This window comes from Tiliqua scincoides, chromosome 1, assembly GCF_035046505.1.
Source record: "Tiliqua scincoides isolate rTilSci1 chromosome 1, rTilSci1.hap2, whole genome shotgun sequence".
Taxonomy (NCBI): Eukaryota; Metazoa; Chordata; class Lepidosauria; order Squamata; family Scincidae; genus Tiliqua; species Tiliqua scincoides.
Genome location: NC_089821.1, coordinates 203,571,383 through 203,592,666, shown reverse-complemented (window position 1 = coordinate 203,592,666; position 21,284 = coordinate 203,571,383). Strand labels below are relative to the sequence as shown.

Genomic DNA, 21,284 nt, shown 5'->3' with positions numbered 1-21,284 from the left:
AGCGTGGAGAACTAGCAGCCACAGGCACTGACAATGTGATAACTGGGAAAGTTTGCAAAGGAAAGTGTTTGTACTTTACTTCAAAAATTGTGAATGTTAATAATTATGGTTTCACACCAACACAGCCACCTCTTTACCTTGCTAGCTCCCAAACATAAGCAGCACATGTCACATGGGCTTAAGTCACGGTATATTCAGTTCTCCAAAGGCTTGTTCAAGCTTCCATTTTAGGGAGAGAGGGCAGGATAAGACCAAACGTTTGTTGTCGTCGTGACTTGCTATATATCAATGCTAGCTGGAAGTTAATTTAAGAAGCAGTCAGCTTGCATGAGTTGTATTGGCGCAGTTGCCTTCAGGCACATGCTTGTTTAGAGATCATGTGCTGCTGCTTTGTAGATGAAGAAGTGCTGCAAGTAAAACTGATTAAAAAGAGGGAATATGTGCTTGTGGACCTCAAGTGAATTTAGGGCACAATCCTAACCCCTTATGTCAGTGCTTTCCAGCAGTGACATAAGGGCAATGCAGCTCTGAGGTAAGGGAACAAACATTCCCTGACTTTGAGGAGGCCTCCGTGAGTGACACCCAACTGCAGGATGCAGCACATGTCCCATTGGCACTGCTATGCCAGTGCTGGAAAGCACGACATAAAGGGTTAGGATTGCTCCCTTAAAGTCTTAAGTTAGTGTTGCTGATATCACAGCTGCTGAAGCAAAATAGCGTGAGAACTCAGTGGAAATTAGTCTTTAGGTTAGAGATAGCAAAGAGATAGTTGTGGGGTGGTTTTTTTTTTTTTTTTTGGTCTCTGAGAGTTGTAGGTGAACCATAGAACCATTTGTTGCCAGTGTTTAAAAAATGATGCAAAACTGTTTGACCAGAGATGGTAATGGGATAAAAGAAATGACAGCCAACTTGATTCCATATGGTTTTCAGCTCTTAGTCTCTCTCTAACCTTAGTGAAAATTTGAATGCTGCTCTTGGTGAAAAGCAAAGATGCCCACCTCACAACATGATACAAAGATCTCTAGAAATGCTATATAGATAAGGTGTAGTGGTTGTTCAGCTTCCTCTGAAGCTAAAGTTCAAATTGATTTGCCTAGTTTGTGGTGGCATTGCTCTGGGGACTTTCCTATTTGTAGCTCACTTCATCTTTGGTCCTGGAGGAATGATAGCAAGTGAAACGAAATGAACTCTGCCACAGTGTATTCTGTTTCTGTGACTAAAGTACAAATATGTTCTCCTCAACCTACAGCTTGTTCCATTAGGCCACATACACGAAGGATTAAACTATCAGGAATTTAACTAGGGTTGTCAACTTGTGCACTGGCCCCGTGGCTGTGCTGACATCCTGATCTGCTGGAATTAGCCAGTGATAGCATTCACCTCTGTGCTGTGAAACATTTCATCTGCTGATTGCTACAGTTCAAAACCACGTTAAAGGCATAACTATGGGGCTGGTTCAAAAGTGGGCATCTCCATCATCACCACCCTCTTCCCTCCAATAGGTGGTTATTTATTTATTTTTTCTGAGGATTTCTATGCCACCTTTTCATCTTCTAAGAAGGCCCTCAAGGAGACTCGCGTTTTGTTAAACCAACATATAATCAAAGCATTATAAAATGATAAAAAGCAGTAACACATGTGTGACATCCCTTCCCCCTCACATGGCCTCATCCATAGGGAGGTGGGAGTCTGGGAGGCTGCACAAGGACTTGGTCCTCTCTGTCCATTAACTCCATCCCATGCCAATTGACCACTTGAACTCAAAGTAGGCTTCAATTTTTTTACTTGGTGAACACTTTTAGCATTCATGTGCAGGCATGTTTCTTCACAGGCTGGCTTGTCAGTCTCTAACATGATTGTCATATCTGTCTTTCTGCAGGTGGTGCTATGGATCCTAACTAGAGTGGACTGACTGACAGGCAAGTTTCTCCTCTGACCCTCACATAAGTTGGCCTTTGGATGGCCCCCAAGCTGGTGCTGCTGGGTCTGTTGCCAGCACCACAGGGTCCTCAATTCCACTCCTGCCTCTCCCAGTCTTGATGTTGCTTCAGACCCCAGTCCTGGCCTGGCACTACAACTGCCAACCAGTCATCTTTCCCCGCTTTGCCTGGTCTCATCCTTTAAAGGGCCATCCCACTTTCCTTGTGGTCAATTCATCACCCAGAGGGTGTTCAACTCTCTCTGGGCTTCATCAGGCCACCCTGCCCACCAACATGTCCGCACAAGCCTTCATTCAGCCGTCATCGGTCCTTCTGGGCCTCGTTGCACTGCCTCTGCATCTCCCACCGTCATGGGTGGTGGAAGGTAACATTTTCTGGGCCTCTCACTGGCCAGACTGACAATGTGGACCTCACACATGACAAAAAGCCAAGCAATATTAACAAAAAAGGGGAGCTCAACTAAAAGCTTGAGTAAGCAAAAAAAGCTTCTCCAAGTGGCAGAAGGATACCGCTAAGGGGAGCCAATCAAGCATCCAGAGGAAGGGAGTTTCAATGTCCTTAGTCTACCACAAATACAGATGCTTAGTACAATGCCTTTTATTCAGTAGATATCACATTTCTAAAGAACAGCATGCCCCCCTCTCATTTCCTGGTTACAAAGCAGCCTGTATGATAATAAGTTAAAAAGAATAAAAATTGACTCTGCAAATGATATCTTTGTGGTCTATTGTCTCTGTTCTTTATTAATTTGGTGTTTGTTTCCTACAAATAAGATTTTTCAGTCACTGGAAAGTTTGAAATGTAGGTTTAAGTTACACAGAGTTAGAAAAAGCTTTGAACAGCGCATGCTGTATTATCATCATTTAGATGAGAAAAGATTGTGCCTTCCCGTGGATAAGAGCACTGCATAGCTAAGCGCCATCACTTGTCCTTCAGAAGAAGAGCTTTCAACATATTTCCTGTTGCTTCAATTTCACACTCCGATATTTGCTTTCATAGCCCTGTAACTCAGTGGTGTCCAACATAAGGCCCATGGGCCAAATGTGGCCCCTAGAAGCAATTTCTCTGACTCCTGTTACAATTTGGCTCTCCCAGCTTGATAATTGGGCTCTCTCATAACTTGAAAATATGAACAAGATTTGCACATTTTCTATTCTGCCATTTGCAGCTAATGAGTTCCTATGTGAGAACAAAGTGCTTATTTCTGGCTGTCATCTGCTTAATGATGTCACTTTCTGCTTAATGAAGTCACATCCAGCCCTCAGCAGGCACTATGAATGCAGACTTCGGCCCTCTGTATGAAACAAGTTTGACATCCCTGCTGTAGCTATTCAGTCTGGAGTTTCTTATAAAGAATATGGGACAAAATCCAGGAAACCACCAGGTAGTTTAGATCTGATAAACCAGGGGACATAAACCTTAAGATTCCCACCACCTCTTAAGAGATGTTTTCCTTTTCTTTACACTTATGAAGCATGTACACCTATGCATGTAGGGATACTGCATTTTTTACTTCACTATCTAAGAGATACTTGGATATCTCTCACTTCATAAACAATAGTTTGAAAAATATTTTACAAAGGAAAAAGACAGTTTTTCCCAGATGTTATTCAATATATTGCTATACCTTATACCATGTTGATAATTATATACAAAACTTTTAAATTGCCTCTTAGAGATGCATGGAAGCATATCATATAACAGTTTGAAGGTATCCCATTTAAAGTTTAAGAAAAAAAATGCTTGGTGTATGTCAGTCTCTTTAATAATCTATGCCTGCACAAAGAATATAGTAAGAATTATTTGGAATGTTGTTTATGTATAACTGGTAATAATGTCCATTTTGTGGCTTGATTGGGCAACACTGGCCCCAAGTATCTGGTGGAAATAGCAGCAGCAAAAGTCTTAAACAGTGGTGTAAGGGCAATTACAGGTGTTCAGTGCTGAGGGATATTGGTTTCTGCTGATTTATCCTGTGCTCTTCGGTTCTTCAACCGCATTCGTCTTCTGTTTCCCTGTGGTTCTCGGTTTTGTCTTCTGAATTCTTGGCCTCTGTTTTCTTGCCTAGCTTCCTTGCTTTCTTCTGTCTTTGGCTTTTTTCGCCTTTCCTCTTTGCTTTTTCTCCCTGAAATAAAAAAGCAATAATGCATTAAAGGGTAAATCAATGTTTCTTTAGATTGCCTTTTTTGTCACTGTTGTATTGTCCGTTTTGTAATAAAGTATTTGCAGGCTTTACATTCCTAAGTCAACAAATAAGACATACCCAAGGAGGGCTTCTTCCAAGAGTAACATGAAATGATTCAGCAGAGAACAGCAAAATGGAAGGACACCCAGTCCACACTTGTCCTAATAGCCAAATGGTACCTTTTTTTTTCAGTATCAGAAAGACATTGCTTTCCTTTGCTCAAGTTTACCATACACACAGCTTTACAATCTTGTTTTGCAATTATTGATATGAAAACAACTTAGCTTAACCAGATGAGAAAGATGACTACAAATCAGGTCATGACAATCTGATTTTAAAATTAAGTAGGTACAGTTGGAGCTTGAGACGCAAATTGGGGGTGGGGAGCGAAGTATATACAAAGTAAACTAAGCTGACTTTAAAAGTTAGAAGAATTATTTACTTCTCTATGAAGCAATTAATAACAAGCAGAATTAAATAACTGCTTTGGATCTGTTCTGAATTACTGACCCAAAGACTGCACCCCGTGCATGCACTGCTGGTTACAGTCCACAAGGGGGAACTGTTGAGCTTTCCAAGTACATCTGCTACAGTCCTCAAAGATTTTTTTTTTTTGAGATGAAAGACAAAAACCACCTCTTAGGCAGAAGTCCCCCGAATATAGAATTAAAGTAGGAAGGGTAATGCAGAATAGCAGAATAGCTTTGTTAGCTATCACTGATGTTTGTTCTGTGTATAGTAAATCAGCATGTCTCATTCAATACACCTTATTACCCTCTTTATATTGCTTTTTCTCCCTGGACCAATTGGGTTAAAAATTATAAGGTAAGAAGTATGCAAGGCTGTCTGTCTAGTGACTCTAGACAAATCAGTTATATTGTTCAGTTGCAGAAATGTACTATTGTACACTACTGTACTGTATTGTACCAAACAACTTACTGTATTGTGTCTTATTGCTTAACTCACAGAAAGAAACAGAAAAAAAGATGTAATGTCATTGAAATCCGTGAACCAGAGGTGCAAGGCTGTAAATGGATGCACTGGACAAGATGGAGCATTGAGTGAGGGTGCTGGAACTTTACAGCCCTAGGAGGATTCTGAATAACAGTTCCACTGTTCTTATTAACAACCACGTGACAGAGAAAAACCTGTGTTTATAAACGAAGGGCGCAATCCTAACCAACTTTCCAGCACTGGCATAGCTGTGCCGGTGCGGCATGTGTTGCATCCTGCAGTTTGGGGGCAGTCATGGAAACCTCCTCAAGCTAAGGCAATGTTTGATCCCTTACCTTGGAGCTGCACTGCCCTTTCCTTGGTGCTGGAAAGTTCATTAGGACTGCACCCACAATCTACTTTCTCACCTCCTCATAAACGCACACTGAATTTCACATCAGAATACAAAGACATATATGCCAGGGTTATGCCAGGGTGTGTGATTACGCCAGGGTGTGTGATTTTTTTAAAGACCTATGGATCATATCTGCACCAATAAGAGTTTTCCTCTTGCCAGGTTTCTCCCATCCTGCCCGCATGGACTTTCTCCCATCCTGCCTGCATGGACTGCCCGCATGCACTTTCCCTGGAATAATTGGCTTACTGTTTAGTCAAAATATGGCAGCAGGTCAGGGCTGTGTATATATCAAGGAAAAGGCTAGGTGGGATGTATTTGGCCTACAGGACTTACAGCATAATCCTATACTGAAGTAAGTCCCACTGTGTTCAGTGGAGCTCACTCTGTTAAGTGTGTATAGGATTGCAACCTTATTTTGCCCACCCCTACCAAATAAACCTCATTTAGTATTTCACAAAAAATGGGGGAGAATATATAGAAAAGTTACAATTCAGAATGAAGAAAACATGCTGGAAGAGCCAATTTTTCTAAAACCACTGATACAATTCTTGTTTGCTCCTGGATCAGCTTCAAGTTGCCTAGAGTCCATTAATGCAATATTACATAAATTCCTAGCTCCTTTCTCATTTCTAAGAAGTATGACCAGTTTTTGGGAGAAGAGCCAGCTTTCAAATACACTTGGACTGAACTCCACAAATGTCTGCTGGAAACATAATTTTAAGCACCCCTATCCCATCCAGCGCAAAAGAGCTTACGATTTCATTTGCCAGTGTTTGTCCATTCAAACAGGTACACAGTGACCTTGTGTTACTGGCAGAGGAAGAGGGCAATTGGCCAACTCCTTGCCTTTAAATGTATCCTGGTGAGCTGGATTATTGGATGGGTGGCAAGCACACACTATAACACTGTCCCTCTGGCACAAAGAACTGAACAAAAAGCTGTGCTTTGCAGAATGTGTAGCTCTCAAATGTCCAGCAGCAGCTTTGCATTTCCCCTCTCCTGGAATGGAGCATGTAGCCCTACCATTAAAAAAAAAAAGTGGATGAGTAGCAGCCATTGCCTGTTTCCTACCATATCCTATACCTAGACCAGTGGTTCTCACACATTTAGCACCAGGACCCACTTTTTAGAATGAGAATCTGTCAGGACCCACTGGAAGTGATGTCATGACCAGAAGTGACATCATCAAGCAGGAAAATTTTTAACAATCCTAGGCTGCAATCCTACCAACACTTACCCAAGAGTAAGTCCCATTTACTATCATTGTTAAAAGAATATACATAGTAGCTTGTTAAAATACAGGTCTGTAACATTTCCCCAAATGCGGTCACATACCATGGTAGCATCAAGTCTAATAAATTAAAAATAAAATACTGAAATGAATGGGGACCCACCTGAAATTGGCACACAACCCACTTAGTGGGTCTCGACCCACTGTTTGAGAAACACTGACCTAGACTGTCCTACCCCACATACCCAATCACTGTTCATAAAGCATGGCTAGAAATTGTGCTATTGCCTCTGTGTGGGCTAATAGAGAAAAATGTAAATGTATTCATTGATAATTGAATCACTGAAATACCCCTACCTTCAAATACCAGCCTATTGTATTTGTTCCTTAAAAACTGGCTTGTTTGATAATTGGAAGGGTGACTATTGTATTGTCCCAAAGAGATTTGGGACTATTAGTAGGAATAAGATTGTTTTCAGTCTTCAACAATACAATCCTGGCTACTAGATTCCCTTGAGGTCATGGGTGTTGCTCTTTGTTGAGACTTTGTAGTTCAGCTGGCACAGACATTTGAGCAGACCAGAAATACAACAGTGATGCTGTATTGTGTCAGAACTGCATGTTTAGTCTGCTTTTTAAGAAATAAACAGGACAAGTTATACATGATAAGAGACAGATGCTTCTAACGTAGCAGATATCTGAACTCTTTCTAGTATAATATTACAACAATGGGAAAGAAACCAAAGAAGGAACTGTACGATTTTGATGGTAGTAATTCTCTTCAAGCTCTCACTTAAAAACTGCAATAAATGAACATGTAATGAAACAATTTCAGATAGTGTATAATATAACATGGGCTTTTCTTCTCTAGTTTCCTAAATGATAGGGTTCATGGGACTACATAAGATAGTGATTCAATACCCCTGCACCCAGACAGAATCAACCCATTCCTCTTCCCTCCACATAATGTGGTCCACATTATATATCACAAGCCAAGAACATAACTCAACAAGCTACAGTGTCCCAAAGGACTACAGAGTAGATGGTTTCATATGACTCAGGGAAGTAAGCCAATTCACATGATATAGGGACGGGTGAAAAACCCAGGGAGAAATGTTTAAAAAACTTCTTCCCTGTATCAGATACGGCAACGTAAGTAGAGAAGGAGATAAAATGTGTTCTGTTTAGTCAGGCTCAAATGGTACTGGACTTGAGCACAGCCAAAAAACCCTCTTCTTGTGACCGACATTCCATGTTGCAAGAGTAATGTCTGAGAGTGCCTCACTTACTTGCATTGTGTTTCTGGATCCAAATATTGATGTTTGTTGTCTGTTCATGCAAATTGTTTGTTTCAAGATTTATATTTTGCGTTCTCTGACAAAAGAATCGCATTCTAATGTGTGCAGGATGAGTAGCGCAACAGCAAAACATAGTAATAAAGCAATTCAAAACAAAAGTCACAATTTAAAAACCACAACCATCAAATCAACTTATTTTAAAAAGGCAGCATGCAGCATCCCGTCCCATTTCCCTGTTGGCACTGACTTGCAAACACTGCATGCGTTTGGGTGTCACTGCTGCAGGGAAGAACATTTAGGTTGTATAGTTGGAGCTGATCCTGATTTCCCCCAAAATGTTTTCTAGTGTGCAAAAGCCCTTGAGTCTTATTTTGTGAAATGTTTTACATGCTTCACTAACAACACAGGCCAACACACATTGTGCTATCTAAAAGTTAGACTTGGGTATATTTGTTGCGCTTATTCAAAAAATGGCACCAGTTTTCCCCAATCACATCTAGTTTTGGAGATACAGCATAGCCTTGCCACGAGGAAGCCTATGCCATGGCTTCCTCATGAGGAAGCTGCTTAGACTATTCACCAATGAAGCTATGCTGTATCTCCAAACCTAGACGTGATAGGGTAAAACTCATGCCATTTTTAAAATCAACAACCCAAATTCATATGAAACTAAATTTTGAAAAAAGTTTTTCTGACTCTCAAATTTGCAGGCCTGTGTAATTAATGTGTAATTGATGCTGCTGAATCAAAAAGTCTATCAGAGAGACTCCCTGAGGATATTCATCGGGTTCATTGCAGAACTTGATATATTCATCTTATGATTCCATTTGTGCTTATATGATCCTTCATGGAATAATAATTCCCTAGATGCTGCCATCTAGTGATGGAGATAACATATGCCAGTTCGCTGAAGGATACCTAATTACCATAGGTGGCAGAGTAATTTGCATGTTCAGTTTCATGTACTGCCACAATGCAGTTAATTTACAATGCAGAGGGATGTTCTTTTCTTTTATAAATATATCTTATGTTAAGTCTGGATATCTTATTGCTTTTGTTGGATACAATATGTTGCTCTGATAACTTTTTGCACTTATGATTTTACAATTATTTATCATATCTGAAAATTTTAATTAAAAGATTTTTAAAAGTCAGATGATTTTTAAAAGTCAGTTTGATTCCATATTACTCTGCACGGAACTTAGCTGTGTTCTTCACCTGATGACTGCAACACCAACATGACTGTGATGATTTGTGCATGTGAATAGATTAGTGCAGTGGTTCCCAAACTGTGGGTCTGGGACCCACCAGTGGGTTGTGACCCAATTTTCAGTGGGTTGTGAAACTGACAAGGCAGATTAGGCTATGTGTATCAAGGGTTAAACAACCTGCTACTTGTGAGGGGAATGTAGCCCCATTACAGCTTGAGTAGCTAGTAAACTTTTGGTAGGTGGGTCCTGATGCTAAAACATTTGAGAACCACTGGACTTTCATAAGTATAACATCATAGATAGAACGTACATTATGCCTATCATCACCTTCAACACAATGCTTTTCAGTGGAGTCTGGTCACACACTGATACCATGTACAGTAACTGAATGTATAGAAATGAAATGAGATGTGTGAAAAAGATCACAGAATGTAATAATATCTGTAATCCACTAAATTTACAAAGCAACAGTGCATATTGATACATCCAATGCAGAGTGACTGACATTCCAGAACATTTTTGAGCCCCATCATTTTCCAAAACTGGAAAGAGGTGAAACTGAAGGTAACCAGGAATAGTAAATCAGCCATTGAACTGAAAAGCAGGTCACCTCAGTTGCACTGAAGTTTTTCTGCCAATGCCCAGGTATGTGCCTTCATACAACTGTCACCACATACTAAAAAGCTTTTCCTGGTAAACTGCTAAGGCATAGTTGTAGAAACGATCAAACAACTCAATATTAAATTGAAACAATAAAAACTTTATCTCCCCCCCCCCCCACACACACACACCTTATACCAACAATACATGGAATTCACAGAATGTAGCATGGAACCAGAGCAATCAGTACAAGTGAAAAAAAGGAGAAGAGGGAAATCGGAAGAAAATGAAGAACACTAGAAGGTTCCTTCCTAAAACACTTAGGGTGCAATCCAAACTTGCACTGGAACTGGCAAGCCAGGAGGCTTGCGCTGTATCCAGCACAGGTTCGTGGCAAGAAGCAGCTCAGTCAGAGGTAAGGGGAAACTCTTCCCCTTACCCCTGGGTAAGGGCTGCTGGCCCCAATGGGTCTCCTTGGACGTGCGCCACCTCTGGAGGCGGCACAAGTCCGAGGAGAATGGAGGAGCTTGAAGCCACTCCGTTCTCCCCGGGGACGGGGGTTGGGATCCAGCATAACTGCCAGATCCGAGCCCCGCCTCCAGCTCCCCGCACGCCCGCCCCCAGGGCCATCCCTGAAACTAAGTTTTGTGTTTCTGTAGAGGCTAATTCCCCTGGCTAAATAAGTACACCAGCAGTTGAGAACCGAGGAACCTTTTTAGAAGATAAAAGCCTATGTCAAGCAACTTTGGGCCCATTCCTTGGGGTGTGGGGGGAGGTGGGGAGGAGGTGTTCTGGGGTGAGGGAAGGCAAGTGGAGCACAGGAGAGGGCGGGAGGAGGTGAGCCGGGGAGAGGGAACAGGATGGGAGGGAGGCTCTCCACCGGACCCTGAGTCTCCGTTTTGGGCCGCTAGCCCAACACGGAGGAGGCTCAAAATTCTACGCTCACCCTTGGGTCAATGTAGAATTGAGCAGCCCCATTGCAGGGCTACTCAGCTTACCCGGGGGAAGGGAATGAAAGTTCCCTTCTCCCGAGGAGCTGCTGCAGCCCTGGGTGCCAGAATGAAGGACTGGGCTATCAGATGTTAATGTGTATATATATGAATGGTTGTTTCCATATTAATATTATTATGTAGTCCAGAAAGCAAAGCCTAGACTGCTATTTCCTTGAATCTTGATGGCCTTTTTTCTATGATATGCATTTGTATAGATGTTAGTAGTACCCCACAACCCACAATAAATTGATAAATATGGTTTGTATTAGGGAACAGTCTAGACTAAATTATTTAACAGTCTCTTTTGGACCTGTTGTGAATGCACTTCTGAAATCATTCTTCTAGTGCCTACACTAACTTGGACACTTTCTCAACCACTTCCTATATATAAAGCTTTGGCAAAGGTGATGCCTGGAATAATCTGTCTGCGGAGAGGAGATGCCAGTGATTTTAGATCCCACTTTGAAATTGTCTCGTAAAGACTCTGGCTAAGAGCACAATAGGAAGTAAATACTACTTGTGGTTAACAGTGCCATAACAGAGCTACTATACATGAAAATATTCCATGGAAAAATAATTAAACAGCACTAAATTTTCCCTTCATTACTTTTAAAAATATGGATGACATTTTCAAAATGTTTTGCATGCCTTGGCCATTTTTATTAGTGGTGCTTATAAATGATTTCTCCTCTTCCTCTTCGCTGCGCCTCCACTCCCTCTCACTCCTTGTATTTCCAGTATCCAAGAAGAGGATGTGCCAGCAGCATTTCCACCCAGTCTATCTACTTCTCTTCCCTTCCACTACGTGTCAGTATTCTCTCAATTAACAGAAATTGAAAATGCGGAGTGAAAATGGACTGCTCGTTTCTGAGTCTGTAGCAGGGTGCCTGGTTTGCTTAAAACAACTGCTTTTGAACAACAAAGTTGCCAGTTGAAGGGAGTACCTGAAGCGTATGCTAGGGCAGGTTGAATGTTTGTGTGAATCAGATGTGTGAATGCATAGTTTGTTTTGCCTAGGCTTCTCAGCTGGCAGAAATGCACACAGGCTGGTCTATATAACACTAAGGCCCAAATCCTAATGCACTTTCCAGCACTGGCATAGCTGTACCAATGGGAGGTGTGCTGCATCCTGCAGTTGGGGGGCACTCACAGAGGCCTCCTCAAGATAAGGGCATGTTTGTTGACTTACCTTGGAGCTTCATTGCCCTTATGTTGGTGCTGGAAAGTGGGTTAGGATTGTGCCCTAAGGCTGCAATCCCATCCACAGTTACCTGGGAGTAAGCCCCATTGACTATAATGGGACTTACTTTTGAGTAGACAGACATAGGATTGGGCTGTTTTGCGTGTATTTCCAAAAGTGCCCTTGAGCTGGTGCAAGTCCCTTGTGCCGGCCTGGGACTGTTGCAAACGTGTCACAAGGCAAGTTTGTGCTGATCTGTGAGTTGGGGAGGCTGGCGCAAGGATGTGCACTGGCCTCCTTGCACCAATGCAGGCCTCAGGCTTGTTAAGTTTGCAGGCCTTTCCATGATGGCATGGGGTTCTGGGGGGGGGGGCAAAAGGGAGAGCGGGGAGGAGGCAGGGACAAGGTGTTTGGGGGGCAGGGGGACAGGCCCATGGGCAGGCAGGGAGTGGGAAGCAGGGCCAGGATTGGCACTTATGCTCGATCCTGGCCCTGTTCCGGGGGGGGGGGCAGGATGCTTGAATTTGCGCTACCTTATTAGGTGGCACAGATCAGAGTAGACCCATTGGGGCTGCTGAGGCTCTACCTGGTGTAAGGGGAATTATTTCCCCTTGCCTCCAGCTGAGTCACAGCCTGCCAGAAACTTGGCTGAATACAGCGCAGGCCCGCCAGCTTGCCTGTTCCAGTGCAAGTTAGGATTGCGCGTAAACTGACTTAAATCTAAGTTATTTGGCATGGTCAAAATTAATAGGGTTATTTTTAAACTGATCTTCCTTTTTTAACTTATTCACTTTAGAACAGATTTATGTGTGTAAATCTCCATCATTTGTCTATAATCAGGTTTATATCTTTCACCATCCTAATCAATGTTGTAACTTTCCCATCATGAAAATGGCTTATATTTTCCTCCAGCATTCTACAGACTTCTATACTTCCCCAATTTTCCAGTGTTTATCAAAGGCATTTGCTTGATAAATAAAGATGAGCAGCTCTGTTTTTCACAGCAACTGTGCAAAGGGAGAAAATACAGATGAATTCAACCACCAGATTTAAGGACAGTGCTGGACAGTGGAATTGCCAGCAGTGTCAGGTAGTACTCAGAGCCCTCAAGCAGCCAAAACAAGCTGTCTTGGTCTCAAGGAACAGAAAAGTGCATGCCGTGTTTCCCCCACTGTGGCATCTTATGCTGCTGCTGATATGGTTGCTGCTGAAAAGATGGTGCATAGCCAGATCTTAGAGGGTCCTTGCACAAAATGCCCTTGGTAGACCCCTTCTAGTTATTGTCTCTTGCATGACACTGCCACAGCTCCTCTTCTGCATCACTGCTACAGCCTCACCTAAGAGTAAATGGGCGAGCAAGAGACACATAGCAAGGAGATGTAGCAGCTGCTGCCATCACTTCCTCAGGAAATGAGCAGGTAACAAGTGATGGTGACTGCTGTAACTCACAGGATGGGGAAGGAGGTGCTGATGCGGGTTTGGCTGAAGCTCTGGGTGGCAGTGGGCCCTTCTGAGGTGCCAGGGCCTTGGCATCCCCTAGGGATACCAAATCTTAGTGATAGCATCAAAAAGGAGAGAAAACAGAAGAGGAGGAACTCTCACAGAAGCATAGGAAGTTGCCTTCTATCACATCAGACCACAGGTCGATCTAACTCCTTGCAGAGGTAGCTGGCCATAGGATTCAAATGCTGGGTTTCTTGGTTTTGGAAGATCAGTTTTCAGATTATTTGAGCAGCACTGAAATCCCAAACCATATAGGAAACTTTTTGTGTGAAGCATTTTCCATATGGGTTGGGGAAAATTTATGTAAGTGGAAATGAGCAGTTTGACTAGCAGAGTTAAAATGGTAGTAACCTATGTGACAGCCACTTCACACAAACAAGTTCCCCTGTGGTTTTGGAAACCCTACAATTGACAATGTAAGAACTGGACCTGTTGCCGTATGTCATGCCTATTTGTTTCAGAATCAGAGTATCATAGGAAATAGGTAATAATTCCATCAATTATAATTATGTGATAATTATGCAAACAACTGATAAAAAATATCTTAGCTAACTACCATCTTCCAGTTCACTGTATTTATCCCTTGTTCACTTGTTTAACAAGCTGCCAACCCTTTGATATAGGACAGTGTTTCTCAGACTGTGGGTCGGGACCCACTAGGTGGGTCACCATTCATTTCAATATTTTATTTTTAATATATTAGACTTGAGGCTACCATGGTATGCAACTGCATTGGGGGAAATGTTATAGACCTGCACTTTTAACAAGCTACTATGTATATTCTTTTAACAATAATAGTAAATGGGACTTACTTCTGGGTAAGTGTGGGTAGGTTTGCAGCCTAGGATTGTAAAAGTTTTTCCTGCTTGGTGATGTCACTTCTAGTCATGGCATCACTTCCTGCTGGTCCTGACATTCTAAAAAGTGGGTCCTGGTGCTAAATGTGTGAGAACCACTGATGTAGGATATTACTTAGGATGTTAGAATCTGAACTCAGAATGAAACATTCAAAGCCCAATCCTGAGGTCTGTGGTACGGCTCCGCGCTGCGGAACTCAGCACCCAGAGCTAGCACCAGAGTTAGCCCAGCGCCCATCAGTCTCCCAGGTTCCACAGCTCTGCGGTCTCCCGGATCGCCGGGCTGCGGAATGGGAGGCAGGGGCGTGGCTGGGGGCGTGGGGGAGGCATTCCGGGGAGGGGGGAGGCATGGCCGGGGGTGTGGGGGAGGTGTGTTGGGGGTGCGGGGGAGGCATGTCGGGGGAGGGGGAGAGGCGGATCCGTGGAGCTGAGCTCCCTACAAGAGCGCCTTTAATTTAGTGCAGACCTTTTGGTTGTCGCTAAAGTGAGTGGCTCCATTGCAGGGCTGCTTCCCTTACTCAGGGGAAGGGGACGAATGTCCTCTTCTCCGGAGGAGCCTCCCGCAGTAGCGCGGGAGGCGCAGGATTCGGCGGCAGCCCTCCGTGGAGCTGCCGGGTCCGGGAGCTCTGGGCAGGTCAGGATTGCGCCGCCCAAAAGATAACAAATAATGAACAATTAATTAACTGCTAACTTTAGATGTAGAACCGCAGCACGTTCAATATATGTTTTAAAGTTTTGAATGATTTATAATCTGGTTAATAAAGTTGTTTACTTGCATTATGTCCAGCACATTTTTAGCAAAAGCTTAAGAGAAGATAAAGGCTGCCAAGTGACCCCTTAGTTACTGCTCAGCTTGTTTGAAGACTGAAGAAGGGGGAAAAAAAAAAACCTCTTGGAAGGGGATAGGGTGAAAAACAGAGCACAGAGCACACTGAGAAACCAAATACTAGTCTAAAATCTTTGGCAATGCCAGCATTTGGTCTTTTGTTCATATACAGATATGAAGCTGATGCAGTATATGACTTGGAGCTATTTCAGGGACTCTACAAAAGGAAAGATGTTGGCCTAGTTCGTTTTCTGCAGCGAATAACTTCAGAGAACCATGAACTCACTCTCCCCTTCTTTCATGCACAAGAGAAGGAGAGTGACAGCTTCCACTTTCAATTGGAACCAAACCACAGTTCTGTATTACATATATTATATAAAACCTCAGGGTGAAACAAACCAGAATTATACTGTGGTTTCATATCTTGGTTTGTTACTGAACTGTGGTTTGAATAACCCCCAATTTCCCAACTTCTTACTTAATGTGGATCCAAACACATAAACATTCACCCTCTTCTCATATGCAAAAGAGGAGGGGGGAAGCATGTGATCATGCAGTTTTGCAAGGCTTTTTCTTGTAGTGGGAAATTGTGGTTTCCCATTGAAATGGGCCATTATTTTTAGCTACTTCTGCTTGGCTTCCAGCGTTCATTTCCAGGAGATTGGTGTCCCCCCCCCCCCAAAAAAAAACACAAACTACTGCACCACATTGCACATTTCCACCTACTATTTGTGTTTCAATGACCCAATCTTGTTTTTCCTGTGTATACATTATACCACCTTTAAAGGTCACCTACTTTGTGTATATAAATATATATAATATAATATAAAGTGTATATAATTTTTAATAGTTTTGAGTTCCAATATGTTGTAATCGCTCTCCCACCAAAAATACAGATCAAAATTTACCAGGCACCTCTTTTAATACAGCATCCTAACAGAGAAAGGGACCACTGCTCAGTAGAAGATACACATTTTGCATAAAGACAGTCTCAGCATCAACCCCTGGCATCTCCACTTTAAAAGATCTCAGAGCTGAGCCAGACACCTGTGTCTAAGATCTTAGAGAGTCACTGCCAGAGAAGATAGTACTAGTCTGGATGAACGAACGATCCAATGCATTGTAAGGCAGTTTCATATGTTCCCAGTGACTTGAGAGAGCCATACAAGGGTGGTGGTAAGGGCTGCCTCTTGTTTTCCCCCTGTATCATTTTGGTGGTGGTGTTTAAATTGTCATTGCAACATTGAAATTATCAATTTGACTGAAGCCAAAATGCTACAAAAAGATCAGATTGGAAGTCTGAAACTGAGTTTTCCACTCTGCCCCCTCCCAGCCCTTAAAATAAAGCAGAAATGTGCTAGCTTAGTTAAAATTCCTGCAAGAAAAAGGGAAAAATATAAAAGATTATTTCCTGGCAGAAGAAAATCATTAAAAATAAGCATCCAAACTCTTCACAAGATTTTCATAATTACAGTAGTAGCTTGGACTTGCAGAATCCAAGTTACGATGACCCAGCAGCGTATGCAAAATGTCAGCACTGAGATACGGTAATTAGATTCATGTTAATTCTGAAGCCTCAGCAGCCTGGAGAATAACCACAAAGAAAGGGCATTAACCGTAACCACACTGGTGTCATTCACATGCTGTTACTAGAGAATTGGGCTGGCATGATTTGCCTCATCTGCAAAAACCTCAGAGGTTGCTCCAAGTTCCTGAAGGCAATTTAAAAAAAAAATGTAGACTGAAGAGAAAATAGACTGGAAGTGTGATACTTCGCCTTCCAGCATACATATGGTAGAAATTCTACTGCTACTAGTAGCCTTATCCTCCAATGCAATTTACAATCCCACCACCACTCTGGTGGGGACCAGAAGAAACCTGATAGCCCTGCACTATATTAACTTGCCTCCTCTGCTATCCTAGGCTCCTATTTTGTGATATATACCTTCTCAGTTGTGGATGAATATCATGCAGTGCCTCCCCTTCTCCATCCCAGTCCTTAAATGGTGAACTATAGAAGTGTAGCATTGCATTGAAAGAGTAGTCCTACATTGCCATTACTAAAAATATTCTGAATCATCTGTATATAAAATGTTAATATGTCCAAAGAGGATGTTGTTACTAAAATGCTGGATCATGATGCTGAATTAAGGCAAACTGTTATATTCCATGGAACAAATTTTATACAATCTTTTTTTATGTTTAGTATCTTGGATAATACTGGGTCATATTTGCCTTTGATCATGCAAACCATACAACTATTTTCTCATGCTATTTTTGAAGAAATCTACAGATTCCTCCATTATCTGCAGAAAGGTCATAACAAGTGGGTAGTTTGCACAATTTGCAACCATCTGGATTATTTAAAAAAAAACAAAACCCTAGGATTTTCAAGGGGACAAATACTTGTGGTAGAGCAACTCAGGTTGCCTGAAACCTTGTGACCTGACTATCAGCTAGAACAGGGAAAACAGAAAAGGAACAGCAAGTATGGCTTTCTTGAGATGGTTAAGTGATTAATCTATTTTTGCCCAGCCCACAGGTGTCTTTGGTCCCTGTTTGGTCCCTGTTGCATGTACCATGCAGCACTGGGCAGAAATGGCTTAACTGGGTGTTTGGCCAATGGGAGTTTCTTCCCTGGAGTGAATAACAGCCCATGTGATGACAACGATGGTCCAGATCAGGACTACAGCATGGTTAAAGTACCCCTCTCCTATACCATGGTCCCAATCTGGATCAACTCTTCCCCCATCCCTGAAAAAGTAAGCACAGCTGCACCAATGCTGTACTTAGTGTCATATGCAGTTTGGCCATGACTAATTTTGTGTGGATGTATTTTTGTGTGGGGTTGGAACAAATTGAAATCCTGTAGGATTCACAAAAGAATTAATAGCAGAGAGAAGCATCTGTTGCATGTTCCAGAGTTGAATTCACATAGTTTGGGGCTGCATACAAGCTGGTAAGGATGCTGAGACCCTGTGACCATAATCTTTCTGGCCACAATTAGAGGGAACATCCCCAATGGTCCTATTGATAAATGACCCTCTCCCAAATTCCCGCGGCACACCGGGGGACCATTCGCTGCGCACCAGTGTGCCACGGCACAGTGGTTGAAAATGGATGCTCTAGCACAGGGGTGCTCAATAGGTGGATCGCGATCTACCGGTAGATCACGAGGCAAAATGAGTAGATCGTGGAGTGCCGACCCCCCCCTTCAGGTGCCTCTGGGAGGAAACGCCGGGAGTAAGGCCCATTGTACTCAATGGGGCTTACTCCCAGGTAAGTGTGGCTAGGATTGCAGCCTCACAGCCTAATCCTAGGCATGTCTACTCAGGAGTAAGTCCTGTTATACTCAGTGGGGCTCAAGGTACACCAACATACATTGTACACATAAATGTTATATGTTATGATGGCGCGAACATTGTAAAAAAAACTCTGGTAGATCTCCGGGCCTTGCTGGGTTTCAAAGTAGCTCTCGAGCCAAAAAAGTGTGAGCACCCCTGCTCTAGCAGCATTTCTACCCAGTCAACCCCAACATGCATATCTAAATCCTCAATCATTAAATCAAATTGCTGAAGAGTCTTACTTGCATTCTTTGATTACACTAATAAGAAAACTATGTATTCTTAATATCAAGAGCCAAAAAAATGCCCTCTGAGAAAGATTAGGCATTTATTATTTACAAGAGATATCAAAACCCTGGTAAGCAGAAATCAAGAAACTGCAAGAATAGTGTAGCAAAACCCCAGCTGACCTGCTCAAAACTAGTAGGAATCATCACAGATATTTGAGAACGTTTCTGAAGCTCCCACTGACTTCATTAATTCTGTGTTCAAGTCACATGTCCAACATAACTTTTGGTCAAAGACTGGTAGGCACCAAAATTCTCTACCTGAAGCCAAAGTCAACGGGGTTACATAGACCTGGATCATTATCAAAGTATTCTGGCTTAACTGTGTTTTGCATATGGATGTCAGCCTGTAATATATTTATAAAATAGAATGCAACACATTTCCTTCCTCTTTCATGTGCAGTCCAATCCAATTCGTATTTACTCTGAAGTAATTCCAACAGTGAGCATGAAGCCAGTGCTGGCGCCAGGTTGATGGGGGTTCTGGGATAAAGTCCTGCTCCAGGCCTCCTATTGTCCACTTTCCACCCCCCACAGCACCTAGAAGACTACAACCAGTACTGAGGATTCCAGGATGGCCAAGGACCTGGCCAAGTGGACCCTCTGAAGGGCACTGGCCAGTGCTTCCAACCTGCTTCACCTCTCCAGCACCCCTGAACAGAGTTTGCTTTGAGGTCAATGTGCACATAAATAAATTGTTTATTTTAATGGACTGCTTAGTACTGTTTCCACTGCTTCTCTCTGGTGGTTTCACTGGATGTTAATAAAACCTATGCTCTTAAACAAAGAAATGAGATGATTGACACAAAAATGCTTTCCCCAGAAACACTAAATGAGCAGCCTACTTTTCTTTACAGCCTATTGTATTCACGGGTGCCTGTATCTGGATGGTGTGTGAGGGGTGTTTAAATAAGAGGAATTTAAACACTTAATAGTTTAAGCCTCCTGGCATTGTGTTGCATTGTCTTCGGCTAAAACCACAGCTACACTAACACTGATGAATGGCTTTGGGAATTTTAGTTAAGCAGTGATTTAGGAAATCTACTGAAAGCCCAACAGGACGTCCGACTGGACTCCCTCTGTCTACACAAGAGTCAACTGCATATTTATCAAATCCGTCTACAAATGTGTTGGTTACATTGCACGGACACATGCTAATTAGGGATGGATGAACTGATTTGAAAAATAAATAGTACTGTTAAATGTGGTCTGAACGATGGCCTTCCTCTCTTCAGAAAACCAAGAGAACGTTTTATGTGGATTTTAAAGCATGATATAAGCCTAAAGTATTAAAACAAAATGGATTTCAAGTTGTATTCTGGATTCCTTGGAAACTTATCTGGAATTTCTCACTGGGTAGCTCAGTAGTGGCAGACAAGTTTGAAAGACAGTTGAAAGACTTGAAAGACAGTTTGTTCATCACTACTGACCTTTCATCTGCTGTGCTGAGTTCTAGCCTGAAAAGAGTTCATAGAGGGTAACCGTGTAACTCAAGAGCCTTAGGGCGCAATCCTAACCAGCAGTTATGCCGGCATAGATGGCCCTGAAGGATTGCCAACATGCCATAATGCACATTTGTGCCTCCGTGAGCGGGAGCCACATCAGTGCATTCAGATACGCCGACGTGTGGAGGTAGCCAGAAGCCTCCGTTGCGGCTCCTGCACCGCTGCTTGTGTCGGTGCAAGCACACCGACATAAGCGGCAAAGGTAGGTGTGGGGGTGTGTGGGGAGGGGGCAGGAGGGGGCCTTACTGGACGGGGGGAGGGCGGGCCCGGAGGCGGGTGTGCAGGGAGCTGGGGGCGGAGCTGGGACCTGGCAGTTATGCCGGATCCCAACCCCTGTCCCTGGGGCGAGCAGAGTAGCTTCTAGCTGCTCCGCACTCCTTGGACTTGTGCTACCTCCGGAGGTGGCGCAGGTCTGAGGAGATCCATAGGGGTGTGCAGCCCTTACCCAGGGGTAAGGGGAAGAGCTTCCCCTTGCCCCTGGCTGAGCCGCTGCTCGCTGCAAACCTGCGCTGGATGCAGCGCAAGCCTCCTGGCTTGCCTGCTCCAGCGCAGGTTTGGATTGCACCCTACGGTATAATGTTGATATAAGAGGTGTGTTGTTTTTTAAAATTGTAGGATATTTTGTATATTCGCCTTTAAAAAGGCAGCCTAGAAATACTTGAAACAAATACAATGATAAACAACCAATAAAATATCTGAATCAAACCCCTATTTTCCATGCAGAGTGGGATGCAGTGTGGTTTTGTGCATTTGGAAGAGCTGCTCTATGTATTCGGAGCTTCTTCAAACCAAGCAACCACATTGCTGGAAGGAGGGATTGCTTTAATGCCTCCTCAAACTATCTTGAATGGTTCATGCATTGTATATTCTTATATATAATTGTCTGGGATTGGACTCACTTGCCTTGGAAGAGATGGGCAGTATGGCCTTTGGTGGCATGGCACAGACCAGTGTTTTCAGACAAGACTCAAGGG

General features: G+C 42.9%; 1 protein-coding gene across 1 annotated transcript in view; it reads right to left on the bottom strand.

Annotated features, from left to right (window-relative positions):
• Positions 1 to 3,867: 3,867 nt before the first annotated feature.
• Positions 3,868 to 21,284, bottom strand: part of LOC136646958 (R-spondin-3-like) — a 28,334-nt gene continuing 10,917 nt past the window's right edge. The window contains 2 exon segments of the mRNA XM_066622734.1: positions 3,868 to 3,906; positions 3,908 to 4,065. Coding sequence (XP_066478831.1) covers positions 3,868 to 3,906; positions 3,908 to 4,065 — 197 coding nt within the window.